The 27,514-nt window shown below is 49.0% G+C and overlaps 1 protein-coding gene across 1 annotated transcript in view; it reads right to left on the bottom strand.

Annotated features, from left to right (window-relative positions):
• Positions 1-27,514, bottom strand: part of VWF (von Willebrand factor) — a 178,833-nt gene that overhangs the window by 79,444 nt on the left and 71,875 nt on the right. Inside the window, exons 16-22 of the mRNA XM_030804480.1 lie at positions 27,255-27,495; positions 20,696-20,790; positions 18,262-18,422; positions 10,006-10,109; positions 8,306-8,444; positions 4,867-5,001; positions 2,729-2,875 (exon numbers count right to left, since the gene is read on the bottom strand). Of these exons, the coding sequence (XP_030660340.1) occupies positions 2,729-2,875; positions 4,867-5,001; positions 8,306-8,444; positions 10,006-10,109; positions 18,262-18,422; positions 20,696-20,790; positions 27,255-27,495 (1,022 nt within the window). The remainder of the gene's footprint in view (positions 1-2,728; positions 2,876-4,866; positions 5,002-8,305; positions 8,445-10,005; positions 10,110-18,261; positions 18,423-20,695; positions 20,791-27,254; positions 27,496-27,514) is intronic.

Genomic DNA, 27,514 nt, shown 5'->3' with positions numbered 1-27,514 from the left:
AACCTAAAGAAAAGTTGATATTGTCATTCAGATTCAGGAAATACAGAGAACACCACAAAGATACTCCTCGAGAAGAGCAACCCCAAGACACATAATTGTCAGATTCACCAGGTTGAAATGAAGGAAAAAGTGTTAAGGGCAGCCAGAGAGAAATGTCGAGTTACCCACAAAGGGAAGCCCATCAGACTAATAGCAGATCTCTCGGCAGAAACCTACAAGCCAGAAGAGAGTGGGGGCCAATATTCAACATTCTTAAAGAAAAGAATTTTCAACTCCGAATTTCATATCCAGCCAAACTAAGCTTCGTAAGTGAAAGAGAAATAAAATCCTTTACAGACAAGCAAATACTGAGAGATTTTGTCACCACTACGCCTGCCTTACAAGACCTCCTGAAGGAGGCACTAAATATGGAAAGAAACAACCGGTACCAGCCACTGCAAAAACATGCCAAATTGTAAAGACCATCGACGCTATGAAGAAACTGTATCAATTAATGGGAAAATAACCAGCGAACACCATAATGACTGGATCAAATTCACACATAACAATATTAACCTTAAATGTAAATGGGCTAAATGCTCCAATTAAAATACACAGACTGGCAAATTGGATAAAGAGTCAAGACCCATCAGTGTGCTGTATTCAGGAGACCCATCTCACGTGCAAAGACACACATAGGCTCAAAATAAAGGGAGGGAGGAAGATCTACCAAGCAAATGGAAAGCAAAAAAAAAAAAAAAAAAAAGCAGGGGTTGCAATCCTAGTCTCTGATAAAAGAGACTTTGAACCAACAAAGATCAAAAGAGACAAAGAAGGCCATTACATAATGGTAAAGGGATCAATTCAACAAGAAGAGCTAACTATCCTGAATATATATACACCCAACACAGGAGCACCCAGATTCATAAAGCAAGTCCTTAGAGACCTACAAAGAGACTTAGACTCTCACACAATAATAATGGGAGACTTTAACACCCCACTGTCAATATTAGACAGATCAACAAGACAGAAGGTTAACAAGGATATCCAGGACCTGAACTCAGCTCTGCAACAAGCAGACCTAATAGACATCTACAGAACTCTCCACCCCAGATCAACAGAATATACATTCTTCTCAGCACCATATCGCACTTATTCCAAAATTGACCACGTAGTTGGAAGTAAAGCACTCCTCAGCAAATGTAAAAGAAGAGAAATCACAACAAACTGTCTCTCAGACCACAGTGCAATCAAATTAGAACTCAGGATTAAGAAACTCACTCAAAACCGCACAACTACATAGAAACGGAACAACTTGCTCCTGAATGACTATGGGGTACATAACGAAATGAAGGCAGAAATAAAGATGTTCTTTGAAACCAATGAGAACAAAGACACAACATACCAGAATCTCTGGGACACATTCAAAGCAGTATGTAGAGGGAAATTTATAGCATTAAATGCCCACAAGAGAAAGCAGGAAAGATCTAAAATCGACACACTAACATCACAATTAAAAGAACTAGAGAAGAAGAGCAAACAAGTTCAAAAGCTAGCAGAAGGCTAGAAATAACTAAGATCAGAGCAGAACTAAAAGAGATAGAGACACAAAAAACCCTTCAAAAAAATCAATGAATCCAGGAGCGGGTTTTTTGAAAAGATCAACAAAATTGATAGACCACTAGCAAGACTAATAAAGAAGAAAAGAGAAAAGAATCAAATAGACGCAATAAAAAATGATAAAGGGGATATCACCACCGATCCCACAGAAATACAAACTACCATCAGAGAGTACTATAAACACCTCTACACAAATAAACTAGAAAATCTAGAAGAAATGGATAAATTCCTTGACACATACACCTTCCCAAGACTAAACCGGGAAGAAGTTGAATCTCTGAGTAGACCAATAACAGGCTCTGAAATTGAGGCAATAATCAATAGCCTACCAACCAAAAAGAGTCCAGGACCAGATGGATTCACAGCCGAATTCTACCAGAGGTACGAGGAGGAGCTGGTACCATTCCTTCTGAAACTATTCCAATCAACAGAAAAAGAGGCCATCCTCCCTAATTCATTTTATGAGGCCAGCAGCATCCTTATACCAAAGCCTGGCAGAGACACAACAAAAAAAGGGAATTTTAGACCAATATCCCTGATGAACATCGATGCAAAAATCCTCAATAAAATACTGGCAAACCGAATCCAGCAGCACATCAAAAAGCTTATCCACCACGATCAAGTCGACTTCATCCCTCGGATGCAAGGCTGGTTCAACAAATGCAAATCAATAAACATAATCCATCACATAAACAGATCCAAGGATAAAAACCACATGAGTATCTCAATAGATGCAGAAAAGGCCTTTGACAAAATTCCACAGCCCTTCATGCTGAAAACTCTCAATAAACTAGGTACTGATGGAACATATCTCAAAATAATAAGAGCTATTTATGACAAACCCACAGTCAATATCATACTGAATGGGCAAAAACTGGAAACATTCCCTTTGAAAACCAGCACAAGACAAGGATGGCCTCTGTCACCACTCCTGTTCAACACAGTGTTGGAAGTTCTGGCCAGGGCAATCAGGCAAGAGGAAGAAATAAATGACTTCCTCATTTTCTAAATGAATACCGCAGAGACAGCAGAGAGAGACAGCAGAGAGAGACAGTGGGTTGCTAATCAGGGAGCAGAAAACGCTCCAAAAGCCAAGTCCCCAACAAGATGAAGCAAGAAAGCCACTGACCTGGTATGTCTGCTTCAGGACCACGGAGATGCTCAGGTGGCGGTCCCAGACCACCGAGAGGGCTTTGCCCAGCAGCAGAATGATGTACCGGCCAGACTCCACCACCTCAAAGTGAGTCTCATCCTTCATGGGCCTCTTCACATTCGCCTGGAGGAAGACAAAGCAAGAAATCCGGAAGGATGAAAGGCAGGCTCCACAGCCAGATCCTCCCTCCACTCTACACCTGCCCATCTGTCTCCAGTGCCCACGAGTGCAGGCATCGCCACCCCTCCAGGACCCCACCTGCCCTGCCACTGCACCCCTGCAGGGCCAGCTCCATGCCAGGACATGTCTGTGACCATCTCACCACCATCACTCTCCAGGCATCCATGACCAAGAGACGGTAACAGAGGTAGCAGCAAAATCATGATTATGAAATTAAAGTACTGTGAAACCAATGAGCAGAAGACCATCCATCACTTCACAAAAGGTATTTTATTGACAATTAGTCATTAAATACAGTGGTCTCCTAGATAGGTTTTCAACATGGCAATGATTTTAAGCATCTCCGGTCGATTGTTTAAAAATCTATTCCTCTATAAAAATAAGCAGTACACTCTCACCTTTCTTGTATCCCACCACTTCCCCCTCCCCAGAGCCACTGTCATCAGGAGACAGAGCTGAAGAAAAAGGAAACTGAGGTGCTCAGTGCTAGTGCCGGGAATCACACACTGCAGGTTCAAGAAGGGCTCTGACCTGAGCCTCTGACTTGGCCCATCCCTGCCAGTGCTGCACCCTGGAGGCCCATTTCAGCATGCATGGCGGACTCTCCAATTCATCAGACTGAGGCTGAGGCTGAGAACTGCCATCACCCCTTTGCAGAGGTCCTCTCGTTAGTAACATATCACATGCAGAGCTAATCACATGTGCAAATCTATCCCTCACATGTCTGCACACCTCCTGTTCAGCGTCATCACTGCCATTCTGCCCTAAATAGAGCTGGTCAGGAGTTGACACTGCTGACCCATAGTCACTACGTTATGCTTGCTAAGCAGTTTTCTTCCATAATGGTGAAGAATTCACCTCCCACCCCCCTGATGTCAATGGTGGGTATTTGGAAGAAGGCAGAGATGCAGGCTGAGGCCAGGGGAGAAAATGAAGATACTAGGACAAGTTTGCACCCAGAGCCTGGGTCTCCATAGCACTCCATGTAGTCAGAGCAGCTAATCCAAAACTGTGGCCTGGGGATGACCTGCAACTTTAAACACAGGTTCCTGGGTCCCACCCAGACCTGCTGAGTCAGAATCTCAGGATGGAGCTCCAGGATCCACATTTTAAACAGGAACTTCTAAGGGAGTCTTGTGTACACTTATGAGAACTACTTTTTAAATTCTTAGTACACAAGGGACTAAATGTTTACTCCTCTTTTGAGGTCCTTTAAAAATGTTTATCTGGCCGGGCGTGGTGGCTCACGCCTGTAATCTCAGCACTTTGCGAGGCCAAGGCAGGTGGATCACCTGGGGTCAGGAGTTCCAGACCAGCCTGGCCAACATGGCAAAATCCCATCTCTACTAAAAATACTAGAAATTAGCCAGGCATGGTGGCATACACCTGTAGTCCCAGCTACTAAGGAGGCTAATGCAGGAGAATCGCTTGAACCCTGGAGGTGGAGGTTGCAGTGAGCAAAGAGATCACACCACTGCACTCCAGCCTGGGCAAAAGAGCGAGACTCCATCTCCAAAAAAAAAATGTTTATCTGAAAAGAACAGAAAAACATATGAAACATATCCCATAACATCATCACTTCATACACACACACACATACACACACAAAGCAAGCCTGGCTACCCTCCAGTCCCCACCCTACTCCAGAGGTGAGCACTGGTTCTTCCCACTTTGTGCAGACGCATGTGCACATCCTTCACACACACTCTGCACTGTCGCTAAAATGGGATTGTGTCATCCCTATTGTTCTGCCACTTGTTCTTCTCATAAAATAATACATCACGGTCAGTTGCAATTGCTCTGCCTCATCCTCTTTAATGGCTGTGTGTTATTCCATTCACCCAAGTTCTAAATGAATGCTTGGAAAATGTTCCTATTAGGTGGCAGAAGCACAAAGCAGGACATGAGCGTGGAGGGGATGAGGCTGCACTTACCTCCCCGTCGAACAGCTCAATCTCTCCTCCCTCCACCAGGATGGTGACCCGTTTCTTGCATTTCACTGAGGGGTGGCTGCATCCCTCATTCCCCACTAGAACCCGAAAGGTCCCGGGGTTACTGCCGCAGTAATCCTGGGGAAAGAGGAGTGCCAGGAGAAGACCATTATCCCCACTGGCTCTCACCAGACCAGATGATTGGCATCTCTTCATCGCAGGCCTTTGAATATGTGTCACAAGATCTTGCCATGTCCATGGCTGTTCATATGTGTCTGTGTGTGTGTCTAGGGGACGGGGGATATGCCCAGGTGAATGCCCTCAGGTGTGTCAGCCTCGCCCACGACAGATGAGCCAGGTGCCTGCAGTGAGTGGGGTGGGGTGGAGAAGGAGGGGGGGGAGGGAAGGTGACATGTGGCCTGCTTTGATGGATGCATCAGGCTCAAAGGCCTTGCCTAGAGCCCATTAGAGTCCCACTGGAGCCTTGCCTAGGGTCCCGCCCAGGTAACTGGGACAGTTTGACCACAGGGCACTTTGTGGCTCTAAATTCTGGTTGAATCCCTCTGAACTGCTGGCCCAGAAATGGAACCAAAGATGGTTTGACACAGCTCCATGGGTCCTGAGCCACCAGGTCGAGATGAGTAGAGAGGATAAGGGAGCTCTGGTCCTTGTTGGTCAATTGCATAGAAAATAGGGCAAAAGGCGACACATTCCTGGCAAATACCTCCCCCGTGGTGGCTATTATTGTGGTGCGATGAAAAAAAAGATAAAACGTTCAACTTAGAAAAACAAAGGGGTGTCACCTGAACCCAGGAGGCGGAGCTTGCAGTGAGCCGAGATCACGCCACTGCACTCCAGCCTGGCGACAGAGCAAGACTCCATCTCAAAAAAAAAAGAAAAGAAAAAGGAGGCCGGGTGCGTGGCTCACGCCTGTAATCCCAGCACTTTGGGAGGCCGAGACAGGCAGATCACAAGGTCAGGAGATCGAGACCATGCTGGCTAACACGGTGAAACCCCGCCTCTACTAAAAATACAAAAAAAAAAATTAGCCGGGCGTGGTGGCGGGCGCCTGTAGTCCCAGCTACTCAGGAGGCTGAGGCAGGAGAATGGCGTGAACCCGGGAGGCAGAGTTCGCAGCGAGCCGAGATCATGCCACTGCTCTCTAGCCTGGGCGACAGAGCAAGACTCCATCTCAAAAAAAAAAAAAAAAAAAAAAAAAGTGGCCGGGGCCACCTGAACCCAGGGAGGCGGGCGGATCACAGTCACGAGATCGAGACCGGAACCCTCTCTAAAAAAAAAAAAAGCGGGGGGGGGGGCGAGAGGGAGGGGAGGGGGGGGGGGCGGAGGAGGAGCGAGATGCGCACTGACTCCAGCTGGTGAAGAGCAAGACTCTTCTCAAAAAAAAAAAAAAAAAAAAAAAAAAAAAAAAAAAAAAAAAAGAAAAACAAGGTGTGAATCTTGATTCTGCCACTTATTGGTAACACTGAGCAAACCACTTACCTTTCTGACACACACACCCACACACACACCCATATACACACATGCACATGCACACACTCACACATACACATACACCCATGTACTCATACACACAGACACACACACATGCTCACGCATACACCCATGTACTCATACACACACACATGCACATGCATACACACATACACACACGTAGCCATACACACACACACTCACACACATGCTCACACATACACACACACCCATGTACTCATACACACATGCACATACATACACACACACATACACACATGTAGCCATACACACATATACTCACATGCATGCTCATGCATACACACATGCACACATACCTACATATGTCCATATGACACACACAATCTGACCTCTGTAAGATTCCATTCAACTTAATGGGATTTTTGTGTTAGGTTGATGCACGGCGAAGGTTAAAAGAGGAAACAAGGGTGTAAGGGCTTTATTTGTTCTTATCTTCAGCTGAGATTTCTGAAAGAGAGGGAGTTAGGTCTTGATGATACTCCCCAAAGGAGGATGGCAGAAAGGGGAGGGGCCCCAGGACAATGCATCAGAAGGCAACAGAACCAGCTGTAGGAAAGGAAAACAAGCCGCACACACAGGGCACCGTTTGGAGGGGGAATCTTTAAAACTGGTCTACTTGGGAAAGCTGGACTGGGCAGGGAAGAGCCGGGAGCAGTAGATGCTGACCGGCTGTCTGGTCCTTGCTGCACTGAATTAATTTTTTCCTGGATGTTCAGATTTGAAACGGGCTGGGTAGTTGTTCTGCAAAGCTGGTGTCTCCTTGTCTTTTGCTGCTGAGGCTGGGAAGCTTCCATATAGAATCTCTGGGAAAGCTCTAAAGGGGCGCATACCCCCTGGATCACAGGTTCCTTGCCTGGTCTGCATGCCCTGTGTCCCAGCACACCGCCTGCCTCTCTGGGCCAGCCCGGGTGTGAGGTGGGGACTGCAGAGGCTGCTGCTGGCTCCGCCCCATGCCCAGCGTGCTCTACATGAGTGGTCAGTCCACAGTCACCCATGCTGCCTGACTCACCAGCTCCTGCAACTCAGCCTCTGGGGCTGGGGCTCCTATGGGCTTATGGTCTTCCATTCAGACCACACCACGCCCCCACCCCCTCCTCCTCCTGGGAATGGAGACAGAGGGACCATATTTGTTTAAAGCTTCACAGAGTACAGCGCCTCGGCTCTGGTGAGAAAAGCACTCATACTTCCTTGCTTACACAGCTGATGTCAACCAGCAAGAGAAACTTACAAGAATCCACACGGTGGGGAGTGGGAGGCGGAGGGGCTGCTGCCCACACTCACCAATGAGGATTCCTGGACAAGTTCTCATCTGCTGGGCAGGATGACTTTCCTGTGTCCCATCTTCCCACTCCTCCCATTCTGAATTGTACCAAGTTAGACATTAAAATGGCAGAGAATTCCACAAAGCCATACCGTGGGAGGCAAACTCCAGGGGTCATTTCAACCATCCCCCCATCCAGGGCCACTGCCCAACACCTGCAGACTGTGCACTGCCCAGGGTGCTGGAAGGGAGGCTGAGCGGGACTGACATCCCAGCCCAACCCACTCCCTGAGCTATGCACCCTGACTGAGGCTGTGTCTACCAGAAGGAACAGATACCTGTTTCTAATTCCACATCTGTGCTAATGCGGACTGGCAGTAGCCTTTCTCCCACACCAATCCTCAACAACAAACAAGCTTCTGTCTCGTTTTATAAGTCCCCAGGTGAGCAGAGGGAAAATGGACAACCACTTTGAGCTTCAAATCCCCTACCGCTTCGGGCACTTCTGTGAAGGACTGGGAAATACTCCAGTAGAAACCAGACCCCGGAGTTGTTTCCGCAGACAGACCCGCAGAACCCAACCTGAGGCCACACCTCCCACCCCTCCTAGAAAGAGACAGCACCCTCTCCCCATCTCCCCACTCTCACCTGCACCAGAACGTACTGGCACTCCCCGGGGAACATGTATTTGAGCCCGTCGAAGGTGAGGTAGTGGGCCATGCCGATCGTGGAGCACGTGGCGTCACACACATGGTCTGTGCAGTTCCACTTCCGGTCCCGACAGACACTAGGAGCAGTCATGGCAGGGATGACAAGTTGGGCACCTTGGGTTTGAGGGGCCCATCTGGGCAATGGAGACAATGAAGGAACACAGAATACTCCGGGTGCCTCCCAACCCTCCAGGAAGCCCAAGGAAGCTGAGGACCTGTAGCGCGGAGTGTGGACTTCACAGGCCCAGCATGGGGCCCAGCAGGAGACAAGGAAGCCTAGTGGCTCCCCCTAAAACGGGGAAACTGAAGCAAAGAAGGGAAGGGGTTGTCCAAAGTGAGCCAGGCAGCCAGGGCGGAGGCCTGGATGCTCTTTAGGCCTCCTGTTATGAATTCGCTCAGCCTCACCCTGGAAGCCACATGTACCTGAGATTGGCCACAGGGTCTCTGTAAAACAGACACGCTGATGTTGAAAGCCTGAGGCTAATGGGAAAACCAAGACAGAACAGCAGGAAAGCCCAGAGTCTGGAAAAGAGTGATGAAGCACGCACTTCTGCCAGGAGCGGTTCTGTGTGCATAGCTACACGTTAAGATGTATGTACCTACATGTTAAAATCTATAGTGATCTGCCCACTGCCACGTGTCCCACCCTGCCACCACCCGTAACCAGAGCTGACATCAAGCAGCCCACTTCTGCGTCAGAGGTAGTAAGCTCAGACCTCAAGCCCAAGAGACGGCCCTCTCTACCTCTGTCCAGTAGGCCTCTTTCCAAGGCTGTGCACAGCCACCCAGTCAAAGGCAGGGTGAATGAGCAGGGGGAGGGGTTACGTACAGGATGGCCAAGGAAAAGGGAGAAGGCAACCAGCCACCCTCACCTCAAACCACGCCGTTGCAAGCACACTCACGATGTGCTCATGGGCAGTGTAACGCCTGCAAGGAAAGGACCCTCCAGGCCCCGTGCCCACCGGCAGCTTGGCCACAAATGCAATGACTGGTGGGGCGAGGTCCCTGTCTTCCCTGGGGCCCATCTCCCTGAACAGAAATACAAGCTGAGCATTCCTAATCCAAAACTCTGAAGTCCAAAATGTTCTGAAACCCAAAACTTTGAGCACCAACATGACACCACATGGGTGGCTGAGAAGGTGACACCTTTACTTTCTGATGGTTCAGTGTACACAAGACTTTGTTTCATGCACAAACATCAAAAATACTAAATACACATTAAATATATATTTAAAATATTGTATAAACTTACCCTCAGGCTATGTGCATAAGGTGTATATGAACCATAAATAAATGTCATGTTTAGACTTGGGTCCCATCCCTAAGACACCTCATTATGTATATGCAAATATTTCAAAGTCCAAAATAATCCAAAATCCAAAACAGCTGTGGTCCCAGGCATTTCGGATAAGGGCTACTGTACTAACCTGTTGAATAGTGTCTATGCAGGATGGGCACAGGTGATGAAAAAGATCGTCCCCATTTTACAGATGGAGAAACCCAGGCACGGAGGAAAGCAGAGAGTAACCAGGTTCCCACAGGCGGCTGGAGGCAAGTGCGGAAGGTCCTGTGGCCGCGTGCGCCCTCACTCCACCCGCAGGGCCTGGGTGCCCAGCGCAGCCCCTCACTGAGCCTCACCAAGTGTTGCAGCCAATCTTCACTGTTTCTCCGGGGGCATACTCCTTGCCCTGATGGAAGCAGGGACACCTTTCCAGGGCCACACATCTGTTTTCATGCCGGACCTAAGAGAAAAGAATCCAAAAGTCTTCAGGGCCACAGTGACTGATCTAAAGCCCTCCTCCAGCCCACTCCGGGAAGTGTTGTCTGAGACTTGAGCCTACGGGTAAGCCCCGCACTGGGACCGGCACCAGGACCAGGGCTGAGCCAGGGGGACAGCCTCCACTGCAGGCCAAGCCAGGACAGGGAGCCCAGGCCCAGGCCGGGGCTTGGCAAACATGGGTTCCCATCTACATGGCTACTCCCTGTCAGCTAAAGACACTGACTGCCCTCTGCCCTGTCGTGCCCTGCTGGGGCACTGTAACCTGGACACTTTTGCAAAGGTACTTCAAAAAATCATGTCCACAGGCCTTGAAATGCACATACTCTTACACCCAGCCATCCCAAGGAAAGGATTTCTCTGAGGGAAACAGAATTATGGACAAAGATTGATGGAGAATTATTTATCATTGCAAAAAAAATTGGAAACAATTAATAGGAAAATGCTAAATCCATTAAGGAATCGCCAGGCGCCAGTATCCTATGGTGCTATTACAATGGCCCTTTGGAAGAATCTTAAATGAAGTGAGAAATACTTATTCTGTTAATTTTTAAAATAGGAAGAAAAACTGTGTATACATATGGTTCCAAATTCATACATATTTCACAAAAGACTAGAAGGAAATACAGAACCTGCCTCCAGGTGGTGAGCTGGGATAGGCGAGTGGGAGGATTTTATTTTCTTTTTCGGTTTTAAAATTTTTTTCCAAGTGTTCTTCAATGAGCATGTATTATGTTTATAATTAAAGAAAATGAACACTATGAATAAAATTAATATGTACTTAATACTCCGGAGGTGAGGGCCAAATATTGGGCATAAGTAGGAATCGATCAGAACTAGAGTCTGGGGGCTGGTCCAAGCCACAGGCCCTCTCCTGCCCAGTCTCCCGTATCCCGGTTCACTCTCCACGGGGTATGCTCTACTTCCCCGTCCTCATCCCTCAGGAAACTACTTACGTGAGCATGTTGCACTCCTCAGGTCTGTTGGGGAAATAAAAGAACTAAGCACCACCAGCCCCAGAAGAGTCAGCCAAACCCACTCTGAGCTCAACATGCAGACACGCTTCTGTCCTGACTCCAGGGGGCAGCCCTGGGTGCCTGCCCTGGTGTGGCCTAGCCTTGGGGGCTCTCAAAGAGGCCTGGGTCACCCCCAGGTGAAGGACTGTGGCACGTTGGCTCCAGAGCTCCCTGCAGGGCGAGAAGCTCCCAGTCTGGAGAGCTCCAGATCCACGTGACCCAGTCACTCCCCAGACAAGCCTGAGCTCCCAGGCCTGGAGCTGAACAAATCCCTAGGAACGGGGCAATCTTGGGCGGAACAAAGGGCTTTCAAGGACCCAGGCTAGAATCGTATGTGAGCATGTGTGTGTTGGGGCGGCTGGGGGGGAGGGAAACAGGAAGAATCCTCCACTACTTAATGCCACCTTCACCCAACCTCAGGAGGTCTTCCCGCGTCTCTGGAAGCCCAGCTGATGGGGCAGAATGACAGTGCAGAGCATAAGATGCAGGTTGACCCCACTCTTGGTAGCTCTTACCTCCCGGAACCACTGTTCTTGGGAGACAATGAGCTTAGGCACCCAGTAGGGAAGATGGCACCTTGGTAGGAGCTGGGAGGGGCTGAAAAACCTCTCTCTAGCAGAGCATTCAAAGCCTCTGTCACAATTAGGTTCATTTCCACATCGCCCCGTCCAGTGTCAGCTCTGACTTAAGCCTGAGACCCGCCACCTAGTGGCTGCTATAAGAATTACTGAGGCATCCCACGGATGCCTTACAGTCAACGGAAACCAGATAATACTCCTCCTTGTAGCAAATACCACGTGGGACAGAAGTGCAGGGATGGTCTCCAGGAAACAGAGCCAGGCTCCCCTTACCTCAGCAGCACATGTTGCCCCTCACCCTTGGGCAGGCCGGGCTGGGGGCTCCCAGGCCTCTTGGTCTGCACGCTGCATGTTTTTACCTCTCACCATGATATTCAACCCATGGGACAACCCACCATGCATTCATGGCCCAGGGAGACCCTCCTGTCACCCAGGTGTGGGTCTATGGAAGCCCAGTCCTCCTCCAGCAGACAGAACACTCCAGTCCCAGCTCAGGTGTGAGATAACAACGCCATGACTGCAGCCGCCACCTCCCCCTCCTTCTGAGGACCCACTGCAAACCACGTGGCTGCTCTCTGCCCTGACTCGTATTAGCAAGAGGAGGTTATTAATTCATGGACAGCAATATTATAATAAGACCTTGATATTAAGTGAGGACTGCTATGAAGGCCACAGTGGTGTGGAGTTAGGTCGTAAGAAGCTGGAGAGGAGACAAAACACAACCTTCAATGAGAGGAACGGGTTTCCAGGACACAGCATGAGATGTCCTGACTTGTGAGAGAAGAGCAGGTAACAACAGCCCAGCTGAAAACACCCAGAGAATCCCAAAGTGGCAAAGACATTCAGGGAGGTGGAAATTCACGGCGGTAAACAGGCGTGGAAATAAAGGGGATTTAGGGGATGGATGGGACCCAGAGGGGACCTGTGCAGAGAAGTGGGGCAGGCCAGCACAGCAGTCCCTGACCAAATTTTGTGGCAAATCACTTAAACCTCACAGTTAAAATGAAGAGAACCACCTCCGTCTAGTGTCTGTCCCTTCGGGACATCAGAAGGCTACTAAGATGAAGTCTATGAATGTCCCCTGAAGACCTCAGAAGAAAGCCTGGCAAAAACACTCGTCCCATCATTCACCAACTCAAGACATCTTCAGTCCGAAAGGGCTCAGGCTGAGAACATGGTCTTATGTGTTGGTCCGCTCCAAGAAAAATTATAAAGTAGGAAAATACTGGTCTTGTTACCTTTCTCTGAAAGGGCCCCATTGTCCCCAAACTCTCCATACATGAACACCATTGTGACCCACTCTCCAAAATCTTTTTTACCTTCCAACTGCCCCTCATTCATTCTCCTAACCCCATCAGTACTTTCAGGCCAAAGCAGCCGAACTCAGCCAGAAGTCTGCAAGGAAAAGAGTGATCTGATTAAAGCACTCCTGTCCTCCTATGAAGACTTATGAGGTTCCGCTTTTTTAAAACCTCTCGCTTGTTAAGCAAAATGCATTTTTGCTTATTATACTTCAGTAAGCCCGACTGAGTGACAAATCATGGACCATGTAGGAGATATTTCTGAAATAGGCCCATCCTTGGATCTTTTAAAAGGTACAATGCCCACGTGAGGCCGCCTCTGGATGGACCCTTGAACCCAAGCTCTGAACTTTAAGAAGTGGTGCCCAACTCCTTCAGTCTTCATATGGGGCCAGTGACAAAACTGGACATCCTGGGATCAGAGACATAACCACACTTCTCGCCACCAAGAGGCTCCTAATACCAGCAGTTTGGGAGATGTAGCTGCTAGGTTTCAAACGGGAAGTCAGCATCTCCCAGACAGAGGCCGAAGTGTTTCAGATTGCAGGAGCCCTGTCTCAGAGTCAGGAGACCAGAATTTCCACTATACAACTACGAAGCCTTGACCCGGCCGGCTCTGTTCCCTTTCTGTCCTCAGTCTCCTCCCGTGTGACAGAAGAGGCTGACATAATGGCACCTCAGGGCTTCTTCTTCTCCGCCCTCTACGATGCTCCCAGTTATCCCTGTGGCCGGACTCAGGAAGGGTGAGCAGGGCAGTGAGTTGTGCTTTGCTGTCACCTAGTGGTGGTAGCAGGTAATATTCTTAATATTCTTTTTTTTTTTTTTTTTTTTTTTTTTTTTTTTTTTTTTTTTTTGAGACGGAGTCTTGCTCTGTCGCCCAGGCTGGAGTGCAGTGGCACGATCTCGGCTCACTGCAAGCTTCGCCTCCCGGGTTCACGCCATTCTCCTGTCTCAGCCTCCCGCGTATCTGGGACTACAGGCGCCCGCCATCACGCCCGGCTAATTTTTTGTATTTTTAGTAGAGACGGGGTTTCACCATGTTAGCCAGAATGGTCTCGATCTCCTGACCTTGTGATCCGCCTGCCTTGGCCTCCCAAAGTGCTGGGATTACAGGCTTGAGCCACCGCGCCCGGTCGCATGTAGCAGGTAATATTCTAACTTAAAGAGATGGACGCTTGAGGCAAGCATCGCTCCAAGAATTTCTGAACTAGAGAAAAATACCTGGGAGATCTTCCAGCACAACCCCCTCATTTGATCGATTCGGTGGGTCTCAGAAAGTGAACACTGGGATCTAAAAAGTTGCTCCTGTGTGTGCTAATTCCCTGCAGCGTCTCTGTTCATACCAGGATTCACGGTTTCCCACCATGAACTTACTGTAATAGTTAGTGGTCATTAAACCACCACTCACTAAGCACCCCCCACGTGCTCGCTGCTGTCATCTCCAGTCTTCCCAACAGCCTGCAAGCCAATTTTACAGAGAAGAAAATTAAGACGCCAAGATGTTAAGTGACTTGCCACTCACTTAAGTAGATGTTAGGTGAGATGTTAGGAGGCAGGATTCAAACCTGGAAGTGTGAGGTTCCGGTACCATGCCGTTTCCATGCGGCTTCTCTGCCCTTCGTTTATCACGGTGCGGACCACTTAGCAAAGGGGCCCCCATCCTCCTCATTCCCATGCCAGGAGACCTTTGCACGATGGCAGGAGCAGATAGAGCCTGCAGCTTGTGGGGTCAACCAGAAAACCTCTGCTCTAAGCAGGTGCCAGGCCTGGGACAAATCAGAAAGAGAGGGGCTCTTTCTCTGCCCCCGCCAATATTTTCAAACAGGTGCTTCTGGGCATATGGTGGACCCTGAGAGACACCTTAGAGGAGGAGAGACAATCTTCGGCTGAGAACAGGGCTGCTCAAAGTGCATTCCCTGGGCCAGGGCCAGCCTGTGAGGACACAAGCACAGAAACTAAGAGAAAGTGTTTAGAAAATCTTAGGGAAATTTGGCAGAGTCATGTCATGTCTGTTATATGTCATAAAAAGTGCGAGGTGAGAGTTTAGATTTGGGGCTCATGAAAAAAAGGAAAGAAAACATTTTTTAAGGCCGGGCATGGTGGTTCACACCTGTAATCCCAGCACTTTGGGAGACGGAGGTAGGCAGACCACCTGAGGTCAGGAGTTCAAGACCAGCCTGGCCAACACGGCAAAACCCCATCTCTACTAAAAATACAAAAATCAGCTGGGTGTGGTCGCGTGCGCCTGTAATCCCAGCTACTCAGGAGGCTGAGGCAGGAGAATCACTTGGACCTGGGAGGTGGGGGTTGCAGTGAGCCGAGACTGTGCCACTGCACTACAGCCTGCGTGACAAAGCAAAACTCCGTCTCGAAAAAAAAAATTTTTTTCGAGACAGAGTCTCGCTCTGTCGCCCAGGCTGGAGTACGGTGGTGCAATCTCAGCTCACTGCAACCTCCGCCTCCTGGGTTCACGCCATTCTCCTGCCTCAGCCTCCTGAGTAGCTGGGACTACAGGCGTGCACCATCACGCCCAGCTAATTTTTTGTATTTTTAGTAGAGACGGGGTTTCACCATGTTGGCCAGGATGATCTCGATCTCCTGACCTCTTAATCTACCTGCCTTGGCCTCCCAAAGTGCTGGGATTACAGGCGTGAGCCACTGCTCCCGGCTGAAAATATTTTTTAATTGGGTGGGATCATATTATTTTTGTCATTGCTTTTGTTTTATTTTTATGAGAATTCATTTTTATTGTATTTACAAACGCATGGGTCCACAGCAGGCTGGAAATCTAAGAAAAAGCATCCTTTACGGGTCTCTCCTATGGATAGCAGGAGGAACTGATGGGTGCAGCCTCTGAGACAGCCTTGGATAGTTACAGAAACAACAATGAAAGCTATTCCTGCACTTCTGTAGAACTCTCTGGCTTTAAAGTGCTTTCACACACACACATCTCCTTGGGGCCCACAGCCATGCATCATGGAGGCAGAACAGGAATTAGGTGTCTACGTAACACACGAGGGGACGGGGCTTCCAGTAAAGACTGAAGGATTGTGCAAGAGCATGGAGTGGGGAAGCAGGGAAGCCTGGCCTGACAGGTCTGCACCCCGTTCCTGCTAGGTGCTCTTTCTGCTCTCCCTAGATCTGCCCCCAGGAAAAAGCCACTTCCCTTTCCCCTTTCAAGTCCTCAGAAGAATGCAGAATCCGTGACCCCTTCCCCAAGCCTTTAGTGACATCCCACAACCCTGCCCCTTCACAAGGGACGGACTGGACAGAGTAACACCCCGAGGGATAATGTCTTCACCATCAGATGGGCCCAAACAGGGTGTTTCCAGGCCCAGCCCCATTTTCTTTGTGTTATGGCCAAGAACACATGTCCCGTGCTGCAGCCAGCACGCTGCGCACATTTAATAAATTACACGGACTTCTCTGCTCTCTCGAATCTGGCCTCAATAATTTGCACATTCGCCGGCATTGCAATGAAGCAGTTGTGAAAATAATCCAATCTCTTACAATAGGAACTTGCAAGTTTATAACCCCCTGTGGCTGAAGTGTGAGTCACCTCGTCACGTGACAGGTATCCAAGTGCTATCCTAAGAATGCATGCCCAGTGCTTCAGGAATGCCAACGAGTGCCTAACAGGACAGCCACAGCCTATATTGGAGGTCTCATTGTCCTCTTTTTTGGATTTGGGGCCATAATATAATTATTGTGGTTATTAATATTTAAGGCTATCTGTATTTTTTCCTTCATGACAAAAAAGTTCATTTCAAAGCATATCCGATGCTGACACAGTCCTCTGAGTGATGTTCCTTTTCCTGCTGAGTATGATGAAGAGACAATGATCTACACCTCCCCCACACCAAAACTCTGAGACACTCTACATAAGAGGCCCCAGGGATAAAGAAGAGCAATAAGGAAGATTCCCCTACCCTCTCCTATTTTTTGTTCCTACCCAGGTCTGAGATTCCCCTCCTTAGAGACCCTTCGTGATATCCACCTTCTGCTAAGGCACCAAACAACCCTTCCAGTTCAAAGGTGCTCATTGGCCAATCACTAGCTCTCCTCATCAGAAAAAACAGTTCCAAAACCCTCAGAGGCTAAGACAGAGGAAGGGAGAATTAACAAGAGTTGGTCTCTCTGTTTGGGAGAAGAAAGAGTTGAAGTGGAAGTAGAAAAGTAAGCATCTGTCCTTCACACACTGCAATCCCAGCCTTCCTGAGAGACACTGGTAACTGAGTCCACGTTCCCTCTACAGAATATTGACAGCTCCTACAGTCCAGGACACCGCCTCTCAAGTGGAGTCCTGGGCATCACTAAGTCCCCTCCACAGCCATCTGAGAGCCACCCTCTCCCATTCTGGCCTCTACAGCCCCTGCCCCAACCCCTCACCATTCACTTTGGGTATAAGGAATTGGAGTCGGGGAAAACAAGACGACGGGATGCATTTTGAAAAAGAAACATCTGGAAGTTGCATCCTTCAGGGTGTATGCATAATCTATTTAATGCTACACTGGCTAAGATTAGACTTGGGAGGGAGATAGGGAGGAGTAGTCATCCTCAGATCGTTGCCACCAGCAGCAGAACATCCACATAGGAGCCAAGAGTCGCAAACCAGCACGGCCTTGGATGCATGGCCTCCGTGCCTGCTTCAGGCACAGCACCGGAGTCATGGAATGTTAAGAGCTGGCCAAGACCTACGACTCACATTACAGATGAGGAAAACAACCTTCGTTGTGGGGAAGAGACTTGTTGGGCCCATGGCTTGCTAGTGACATGGCAGGGACATCAATGTCTTTTTTTGAAATAGAAAGTTATATGCATATACGTCAATCATATGCAAATTTATGTGTGTCCCTCCATTTTCATGGCATAGAAGGCAGCCCCTGGGAAAATTTAGTGGGAATGCTTGTTTTTACTTGTAAGTATTTTCTGGAAATTCTTTGCTTCCTATGGCACTCCTGCAAGCTAAGTTCTTATATTTTTGTCAGATTCCGTGAGGATCAACCCCAGGCATTTTCCTAACAACTCCCTCCCTGACTTTGGCAGCTGACTCCGCCACAGAAGAGCCTCCCCTCCTCCATGCCCCCATTACCAACACCACCTCCATTACCATCCTTGTTTAGCCCTTGTTTCTTCCTCTCTCTAGCTCCACAGCCCCCTCACTCATCCCTGCCTACAGGAAAACCGAAGGGCAGGCACCAGCTCTGTGCCTGGTGACTCACCATGCCTGGGGGGCAGAGGCAGCCAGAGACACAGCCCATGCTCATGCACTCCAGGTCGTAGTTCTGGCACGTTTTGGCACACTCCAGCCCTTCAGCCCGCGGGTTGTCAGCGGGACACACCAGCTTGACCATGGGGGGCCGACAGGATAGGCTCCTTTTGCCTTGAAGGTAGGAAAAGCAAAGAGATGATTAGTGAAGGAGAGAATGGACCTACCTTCCACACTGTCCTTTGGTCCCCTAGAGGCTGTGACTAAATTTAAGAGACTCAGAGGTGCCCACTCGTGGGGACCAGCTGCTGCCTGAGCCAGGGTCCCTGTATGGGGCTGGAAGGGCATCTTCTCACCTGGGCTTCTGACCGCTGGCTTACATTGGTGGCAGCTCTTCTGACCCCAGCTCTCATCTAACGTCCCATACTTGTCATCACCCTTAACCTTGCTATAGCAGGTTACATTGAATCAGGATGCATTGTGGAAATTTCCAGACCCAGGCTTGAAAAGACCTGAGTTTGGGTGCTAAAAAGGAGTTTTAATGGACCCAACAGAATCATTCCTAAATGGTTACAACTAACGTGGGGAGAGAAGGCCATTTGACCACAATGGCTTTACAAGAGATCTTTGCTCGCGTCAACCCCTGCCCAGCCACTCCATGTGAATTTGCAACACCTGCAACACTCCATCCCTGGACACTCCAATCTCCCCTCCCTGCTGCTTCCCCTCTGATATCCTGTATATGTTCTTCTCACCATCTGATATACTATACATCTCACTTACTTGTTCACTGTCCTCCCCAAGCCACTGGGCCCACTAGAACGCATGTTCCATGAAGCCAGGGATTTCTATCTACTTTGCTCATTGACATATCCTACTTCGTGGCAATTAGTAGGTATCAATGGCTAATTGGGTAATGCTGACAGCAGATGACTGATACAGCACCATTCTTTCCAAAGCCCAGGTGCACTTAATAGCATTTGTATCACATACTCGCTCCTGTGGGCAAAAAAAGTCAAAATTTCTAGCCTCATTTTTATATGGAAACTCTTGTGAGAAAACTGAAACTCCAAAAGCTTTTCCCAATCTGCACAGAATCCCAGGAGTTTTCTGACTTTGAAAAAGATTACGTTTTCCAGTGACCAGACTAGAGATTCTGAGCAGAAGCACGGAAGGTAGGTCTGAGAGGCAGAACGCAACAGAGAGAGTGGGTGCGGGGGAAACGCTCTGAGAGGGAGAGAAGAAGATGCAGAAGGATGGAGTGATCTTGAGGTCACAAGTTCTGGTCTTAACTTTTGAGCCACCCATGCCCTCGGGATCTTGCCCCAGCTCTAGGCTGAGAGACACTCTCCAGTTGGTCATGCCAGGAGCCAGACCTCTCACGCAGGGCAAGCCAGGAAGCAAACAGCATGGCACAGAACTGGGTCCCTTGGACAGAAGGAGCCTTATGGAAAGTGAGAGGCAGAGAGGGAAGCAGTCAAGCTGGAGATTGAAGACAGCCATTTATCTCTCTCCCACTGGAAGAGTCCTTTCTAAGCAAGGATAAGCCTTCTGGAAGCAAATAAGGGCCCTGTGATCCATAAATGTGAATGTGAAACCCCCAGTACCAGGTCAGCCCCTTCTCCCTTCTGTGCCTGGTCCTTAAACAGTACAACAGGCCAGGCGTGGTGGCTCATGCCTGTAATCCCAGCACTTTGGGAGGCCGAGGCGGGCAGATCACTTGAGGTCAGGAGTTCGAGACCAGCCTGGCCAACATGGCAAAACCCCGTCTCTACTAAAAATACAAAAAAATAGCCAGGTGTGGTGGCACGTGCCTGTAATTCCAGCTACTTGGGAGGCTGAGGCACGAGAATTGCTTGAACCCAGGAGGCAGAGGTTGCAGTCAACTGAGAGTGCACCACTGCACTCCAGCCTGGGTGACAGAGTGAGATTCTCAAAAAAAAAAAAAAAAAAGGTGCAGCCACCATCAGGACCTTCGAATAGAGAGCAATGGACCCAACCCTTCTCTTTCTCTCTTTCAAACCCATCCAAGAAGCTTTCTAAAGAAAGAGCTGTCTTCATCAGCATGTCCATAGGAAACAAGAGGCCATCAAAGAAGGGTGACTGTCATCACAATCAAGGCCACCAACTCACTCACAGCTATCCACGGGGTTAAGGTCTCCATGGGCAAAATAGGGGTCTCATAGAATTTATCTGCAAGTCTTTCCCCTTGCACGAAATCAAATACTCCTTGCCTCAATGATTGGGATTTACACATGCAAAGACATGTCTTGGCCTGAAAGTCACTCACACAAACCCAGAAATTATGGCGATCCTGGGCAAAGCCAGACTCGTGCCTGGATGCACACACACATCAGACAGTGTCACCCAGCTCTCTCCCGCCATTCCACATGTGAGGAATCCAGGCAGGATGGAGTCAACGGGCCTTCCAGGGGGACAGTACTCACTGCGATGAGACAGGGGACTGCTGAGGACAGCGTCGGGCAGCAAGCTTCCGGGGACTCCACTCATGGTACAATGCATGAAGCCATCCTCACAGTAGCTGCAGAGAGGAAAATCATAGCCGAGCTTCACAAGACTCGTCTATACTCGCTGCCTCCACATCTTCACCTCCCACTCACTCTCTGCCCCTTCCAACCAGGTCCCAGTCCCATAACCCCTCCTGAAGCACAGCTTGCTAACGTCACCAATGGATGATCCCCAAGTCACTAAATCCCACGGGACTTTTTTCGGTTATTTTCTTAATTGATCCCATTCAACATTATTCATCACTGTTGAACACTCCACTCTTCTAGAAAAAAAAAAAAATATTTCTCTCTCCAGGTTTTCCTCCCACTTCCTTGGTTCCCCTTTCTCAGCCTCAGCTTTCACGCGCCCCCACTGCCTGGCGTTTAAATATCGGCCTTCCCCAGGCTCTGTCCCAGGCTCATTCCTCTTCTCACACTCTGCTGCCATCCACATCCCCAGCTCCAATCACAGACTCGACTCACAAATCTACATCAGCAGCTCAGACCACTCCTTTGAACCCCAGACCCATATGCTCAAATGCCTACATGGTCTCACTAATGTAGTGAGTCTCAAACACACTTCAAACTCAGTATATTCAAAACTGAACTCACGATCCCCCCACCAAAGCCAATTCTCCTCCAGGGCTGATTCACTGAATGGTGACACCATCCATCTGGCTTCGCAACCAGAAACCCAGGATCATCCCTGCCACTGTCTTCTCCTTCATCCTCTCTATCTGATTCATCACCAAGCCCTTGAACTTGGCCTCCAATATACCACTGAAATTTATATCCACTTTATCTCCACTGTCATGAGACAAGACACTATGACCTCTTGCCTGGACTATGCAAAAGTCTCCTAACTGACTGCATATTTTTATAAAACGTGTGTGGTTGCTTTGTATGAATGTAAGTTTAATTTGTATAAATGATATCACATAGCACGCTGTGTTTTGCTTTTCCCATTGAGCACCGTGTTTGTAAGATTCATCCCTGTGAAGACATGGACCACTTGTCTGTGACTTCTGTTGCACAATACACCTTTTACCCACTCAGTGTCCCAGTGATTGACATAGGTTGTCACCTGCTCCTCACCACCACAAACAAAGCTGTGCTGAACATCTGCAGACATGTGTCCTAATGAACGTGTAAGGATTTCTTTAGTCTCTCTGCACAGAGGCAGAAGTGCGGGGATGGCAGGTGTGAATACCTGACCTGCACATGATGTGCCAAGTACTCTCCTAGATGGCTCCCCCAGTCTATGCCCTACAAAGGCAGATGAGGCCTCCATGCCCCTCAGCTCTGCATTAGCCAGATGTCTAATTTTTCCAGTTTAGTATGAAGTCATACTCATTGCTTTAATTTGCATTTCTCTGACTGTAATAATTTTATTCAGTTTTGTTTTGTTTTGCTTTGTTTGGAGACCAAGTCTCACTCTGTCGCCAGGCTGGAGTGCAGGGGCTCGATCTCAGCTCACTGCAACCTCCAACTCCCCGGTTCAAGTGATTCTCCTGCCTTAGCCTCCCGAGTAGCTGGGATTACAGGCATGCGCCACCGCGCCCAGCTAATTTTTGTATTTTTAGTAGAGACAGGATTTCACCATGTTGGCCAGGATGATCTCGATCTCCTGACTTCGTGATCCACCTGCCTTGGCCTCCCACAGTGCTGGGATTACAGGCGTGAGCCAACGCGCCTTGCCTGTTTTTGTTTTTTTGAGACAGTCTTACTCTGTCGCCCAGGCTGGAGTGCAGTGGCACGATCTCGGCTCACTGCAACCTCCACCTCCCAGGGTCAAGCAATTCTCCTGCCTCAGCCTCCGGAGTAGCTGGGATTACAGGCATGCACCACCAGGCCCAGCTAATTTTTTTATGTTTAGTGAAGACAGGGTTTCACCATGTTGACCAAGCTGGTCTCAAACTCCTGACCTCAAGTGATCCTCCCACCTCGGCCTCCCAAAGTGCTGGGATTACAGGTGTGAGCCACCTTGCCCAATTGACTGTAATGATTTTGAACATTTTTAATGCAGCTGCTATTCAATAAATATCTGTTGAATGAACAAGAGAATCAGCCCTTCCCTTTCCTGCACATGCAGAACCTGTGCCTTCTTCTGGTTTTTAACTAATACCTAGTTTTAAGAGGGAAAATTACGCCCACCCCTGTAAATCTCATGTTCTATCTGTCATTTGGACATGACCCAAAAGCTTAATTTTCTAAAAAGCCTCGAAGATGGGTTTAAAATCAACTCCTGGCCCTGAGCCTGGTCTGCAGAAGAATCAATACTCCGCTGTGATGGCCGCTGGGATGACCAAGCACGTGGTCTGCAGAACCTCCAGGCCACGGCATTTCACCCTTCTGCCACCTTTTCATGACCACCACTAGCACCTGCTCCAGTGAGGCTCATTCTCCAGTGTGTTGTCTAAAGAATAAAAATAAACAGCTGCACACAGGCCCCGAGGTCCTTCCGACACACCTTCTCCACGAAACCCAATTTTCTAAACGAAGTGGAGAGACAAGCTGCTCACTAGCTTTCAGCTCTGGTGCCTAAAAGAGAGACAAGGAGGCTAGGCGCGGTGGCTCACGCTTGTAATCCCAGCACTTTGGGAGGCCGAGGCGGGTGGATCATGAGGTCAGGAGATCGAGACCACGGTGAAACCCCGTCTCTACTAAAAATACAAAAAATTAGCCGGGCATGGTGGCGGGCGCCTGTAGTCCCAGCTACTCGGAGAGGCTGAGGCAGGAGAATGGCGTGAACCCGGGAGGCGGAGCTTGCAGCGAGCCGAGATCGTGCCACCGCACTCCAGCCTGGGTGACAGAGTGAGACTCCATCTCAAAAAAAAAAAAAAAAAAAAAGCAAGCCTTGCCTGCCCAACAACGTTGTTTTAAGGTCCCAGAGAGAAACTCCTGGAAAACTATAGCCAGACAATTGCAGTAAAACAGCACTGGGCTAAGGCCAAGTGATCAAACCCACAGAGGAGGTCCTTACTCCCTTCTGCCCTTCATTTCCGTGATATGGTGCTACTCTAGTTCTGCCCTTTTTACTGGCCTTTGATCTTTGGCGTCTCTCATTCAATCCTCTTGTTCTTCCTCTTGCCCTCTGAACACTCCCCCAAGTTCTGACTCCGTCCTCTTTTCTGCCCTCTGGCCCACTCCCCTTAGGGATCCTCGCTACTCTCATGGCTGAAACTGTCACCTTCATGCACATCTTTCTCTCCGACCCAACCTCTCATTCACCTTCCAGACCCATTTCAGGCTGTTGATTCCATTTGTTCACCAAGATGGTAACTCAAAGCCATTAAGGCCAAAACCAAAGCCTTCACTTGCCCTCTACCTCCAGAGGGCCCTCCTGCTCTTCTTGCCATCACTGTCCTCCCAGGCATTCAAGTTCAGAACTCCAGGGCCATCTGCAACAGCCCCTTCTCCTCTCAAACATCCCACTAATCCATCTGCTTTTCCAGCGTCTCTGGCTTCTGGCTTCCACTCTCCATTTCCACTGCTATTGCTTGATCCAGGGCCTCGCCACCTTCTTATCAGTCAACATCAACGTTTTCCTGCACATGCTCTCCCTGCTGTCATACCTCATGCAGCTCCCAAAACCCACTCCCTGAAGTTACTCTTGGATCCTATGTGCTGCCTGCTAAGAACCTTCCAGGGGCTCCATTCCTACTGCTCCAGCATCAGTGCTCACCCCCTCACTTCTGAAGACCCCTGAACCTCATTCCAACCTCCCTCCAGTCTTTGTCTTCCTTCATACAGCACGCGTTCGCGCCAGAGGACTTCCCTTGGGGACTGTGGAGTACTCCTCGTGCGTTTAGTCCCTAGACTCCTGCTCCACCTCAAAGCAATCCTCCAGGCTGGGCGCAGTGGCTCACGCCTATAATCCCAGCACATTGGGAGGCCGAGGCGGGGGGATCATTTGAGGTCAGGAGTTCGAGACCAGCCTGACTAACATGGTGAAATCCCGTCTCTACTAAAATACAAAAATTAGCCAAGTGTGGTGGCAGGCACCTGTAATCCCAGCTACTCAGGAGGCTGAGGCAGGAGAATCGCTTGAACCCAGGAGGCGGAGGTTGCAGTGAGCTGAGATTGCGCCACTGCACTCCAGCCTGGGTGACAGAGTGAGACTCTATCTCAAAAAAAAAAATAATAATAATAATCCTCCTCCATCCTTCCAGCCCACCGCTGTTGTTGGAAACCTCCCCAAGCTCAAAACCACTTCCAGCACGGAGTTTTCCCTAATTCCTCCCACGTGGAAATTATCCCCCACTTTTCTGAATGAGTGGGACTTTTTGTCTCCGATATGGCACATCTACCAAATGTTATAGTTATTGCCCCTCGATAAACATGTATTGTGTACCTACTTTGTGCCAGGACTGCGTTGGGGGCTGGGGATCAGGGCCTAAGATATCGTCTGGACTCTAGGGGTGGCCACAGTCTAGAGGGGAGACGCAACACGGTTGACTGACAACCAAGTCCGACAGTGATGTGTGTTTCAGTAGAAGGGTAAACAACCTGCTTTGGGTAAAACGCTGGGAGGGGCTTCAAATTAATCTCACTGGAGTGATGAGGAAAAGCTTCCTATCAAGTATAATGTGCGGATTCTGTTCCGGTCTTGATTTGAACAAACCAATTATATAAGACATTTTGAGAAAATCAGAAAGAAGTGAACATGGGGCCAGGTGCAGTGGCTCACACCTGTAATCCCAGCACTTTGGGAGGCCGAGGTGGGCAGATCACCTGAGGTCAGGAGTTTGAGACCAGCCTGACCAACATGGAGAAACCCCATCTCTACTAAAAATACAAAATTAGCCGGGAGTGGTGGCGCATGCCTGTAATTCCAGCTACTCCAGAGGCTGAGGCAGGAGAATCGCTTGAACCCGGGAGACGGAGGTTGCAGTGAGCCAAGATCGTGCCACTTGTACTCCAGCCTGGGCAACAAGACCGAAATTGAGTCTCAAAAACAAAAAAAAAGAAGTGAACATGGATTGAATGTTAGATGTTATTAAGGAATTATTGTTCATGTTCAGGTTCATAATGGTATTATGGTTTACTTTTTTAATTGTTTATTTGCTGAAATACATACTGAAGTATTTGCAGGTGAAATGATAAAATATTTACAGCTTTTTAAAAAACGATTCCAGCCACACAGGAGAGGAGTCAATAGACAAAATAAGAATGGTAAAGTGCTGATAATAATTGAAGCTGGGAATGGATACGTTGGGGCTCCTTATACTATTCTCTCTACTTTAGTGTCTGTCTGAAATTTTCCATAATCAGGACTTTTTCTTGAGACAGAGTCTCACTCTGTCACCCAGGCTGGAGTGCAGTGGCAAGATCTCAGCTTGCTGCAACCTCCGCCTCCTGGGTTCAAGCGATTCTCCTGTCTCAGACTCCCAAATAGCTGGGACTACAGGCACCCGCCACCACACCCGGCTAATTTTTTGTATTTTCACCATGTTAGCCAGGATGGTCTCGATCTCCTGACCTCGTGATCTGCTCACCTTGGCCTCCCTAAGTGCTGGGATTACAGGCGTAGACTTTCAGGTACTGTGTCTGGTTCTTTTTTTTTTTTTTTTTTTTTTTTAAGTGACTAGATTTCCCTCTGTCGCCTGGGCTAGAATGCAGTGGCGTGATCACAGTTCACTGCAGCCTTGGCTTCCTGGGCTCAAGCAATCTTCCCACCTCAGTATTCCAAGTGGCTGGGTCTACAGGTATGCACCACCACGGCCAACTACTGTTTTTTTCTTTGTATGTAGGGACAGGGCCTCACTATGTTGCCCAGGCTGCTCTCAAACTCCTATACTCAAGCATTCCTCCCACCTCCACCTCCCCAAGTGCTGGGGATTACAGATGTGAGCCACTGCCCCACCCTGGCTCATCTTTAGATCACCGATTCTTAGCCAGATCTAAGAAAGAACAGGTGACAGGTAAGTGTTTGCTCAACAAATGTCCTGTTGTAAATTTCTTCTATGCTCATGGCAACCCTGTTGAAACTGACCATCACAGAAGGCCTAGGCAAAGAGCTGCAGGAAGCAAGCATGATTTGGAGCTATTTTGGGGAAGTGCATGAAGCAGGTCAGGGTAGCAATGCCCCATGGAGGCATCGCTGCAGTGGTCCATGTTCTTCCTGCTCAAATGCTTCAGCTTGGGAATACTGAAAGCAGGCTGGAAAGGAGGGTGACAGGGAGAGCTCCCTTTTCCTGTTCCAGAAAAGGAAAACTGAGACCTAAAGCCCAGAAATGGGGGCCAACACATAACAGTTGGCAATAAAACCCAAGAACTCCTACTGCCAGCCCAGAATCCTAGTTCCCCGTGTAGTAAGGAAGTCTGAAGACCTGGACCAAATCCCAGCTCTGCTTCTGACCTGCTGTACAATTCTGGACAAGTCACTTCCTTCCTTGGGCCCCAGTTTACCCATCCATGAAGTGAAGGACTTGGGGGTCCCATTTTCCTCCCCAGCTCTGCTGTTTCAGAGGTCGCTGACACTGCTGCCTGCACTTACCACATGGTGTGATGGTCTGAGAAGATGTCTTCCGGCTGGAAGATCTCACCATCATAGTAACAGGGGCACTGGGCCTTGGGCACGCAGTCCCCCCTCTCATCCATGTAGAGCCCTGGGGGGCAGAAGCAGCCCTCCAGGCAGGCCTCATTGCATTCCTCATCCGGGTAAGACAGAGAGCGGCACGTCAGGTTGCAGGGGGTCCCGCACTGCAGGTACACCTGGCCTTTCGGGCAGTTCAGCTCTAGAAGAAGGAGAAGGAG

Source organism: Nomascus leucogenys, chromosome 23 (genome assembly GCF_006542625.1).
Source record: "Nomascus leucogenys isolate Asia chromosome 23, Asia_NLE_v1, whole genome shotgun sequence".
NCBI lineage: Eukaryota > Metazoa > Chordata > Mammalia > Primates > Hylobatidae > Nomascus > Nomascus leucogenys.
Note: the sequence above shows the minus strand (reverse complement) of the source record. Positions and strands in the feature narration are given on the sequence as shown.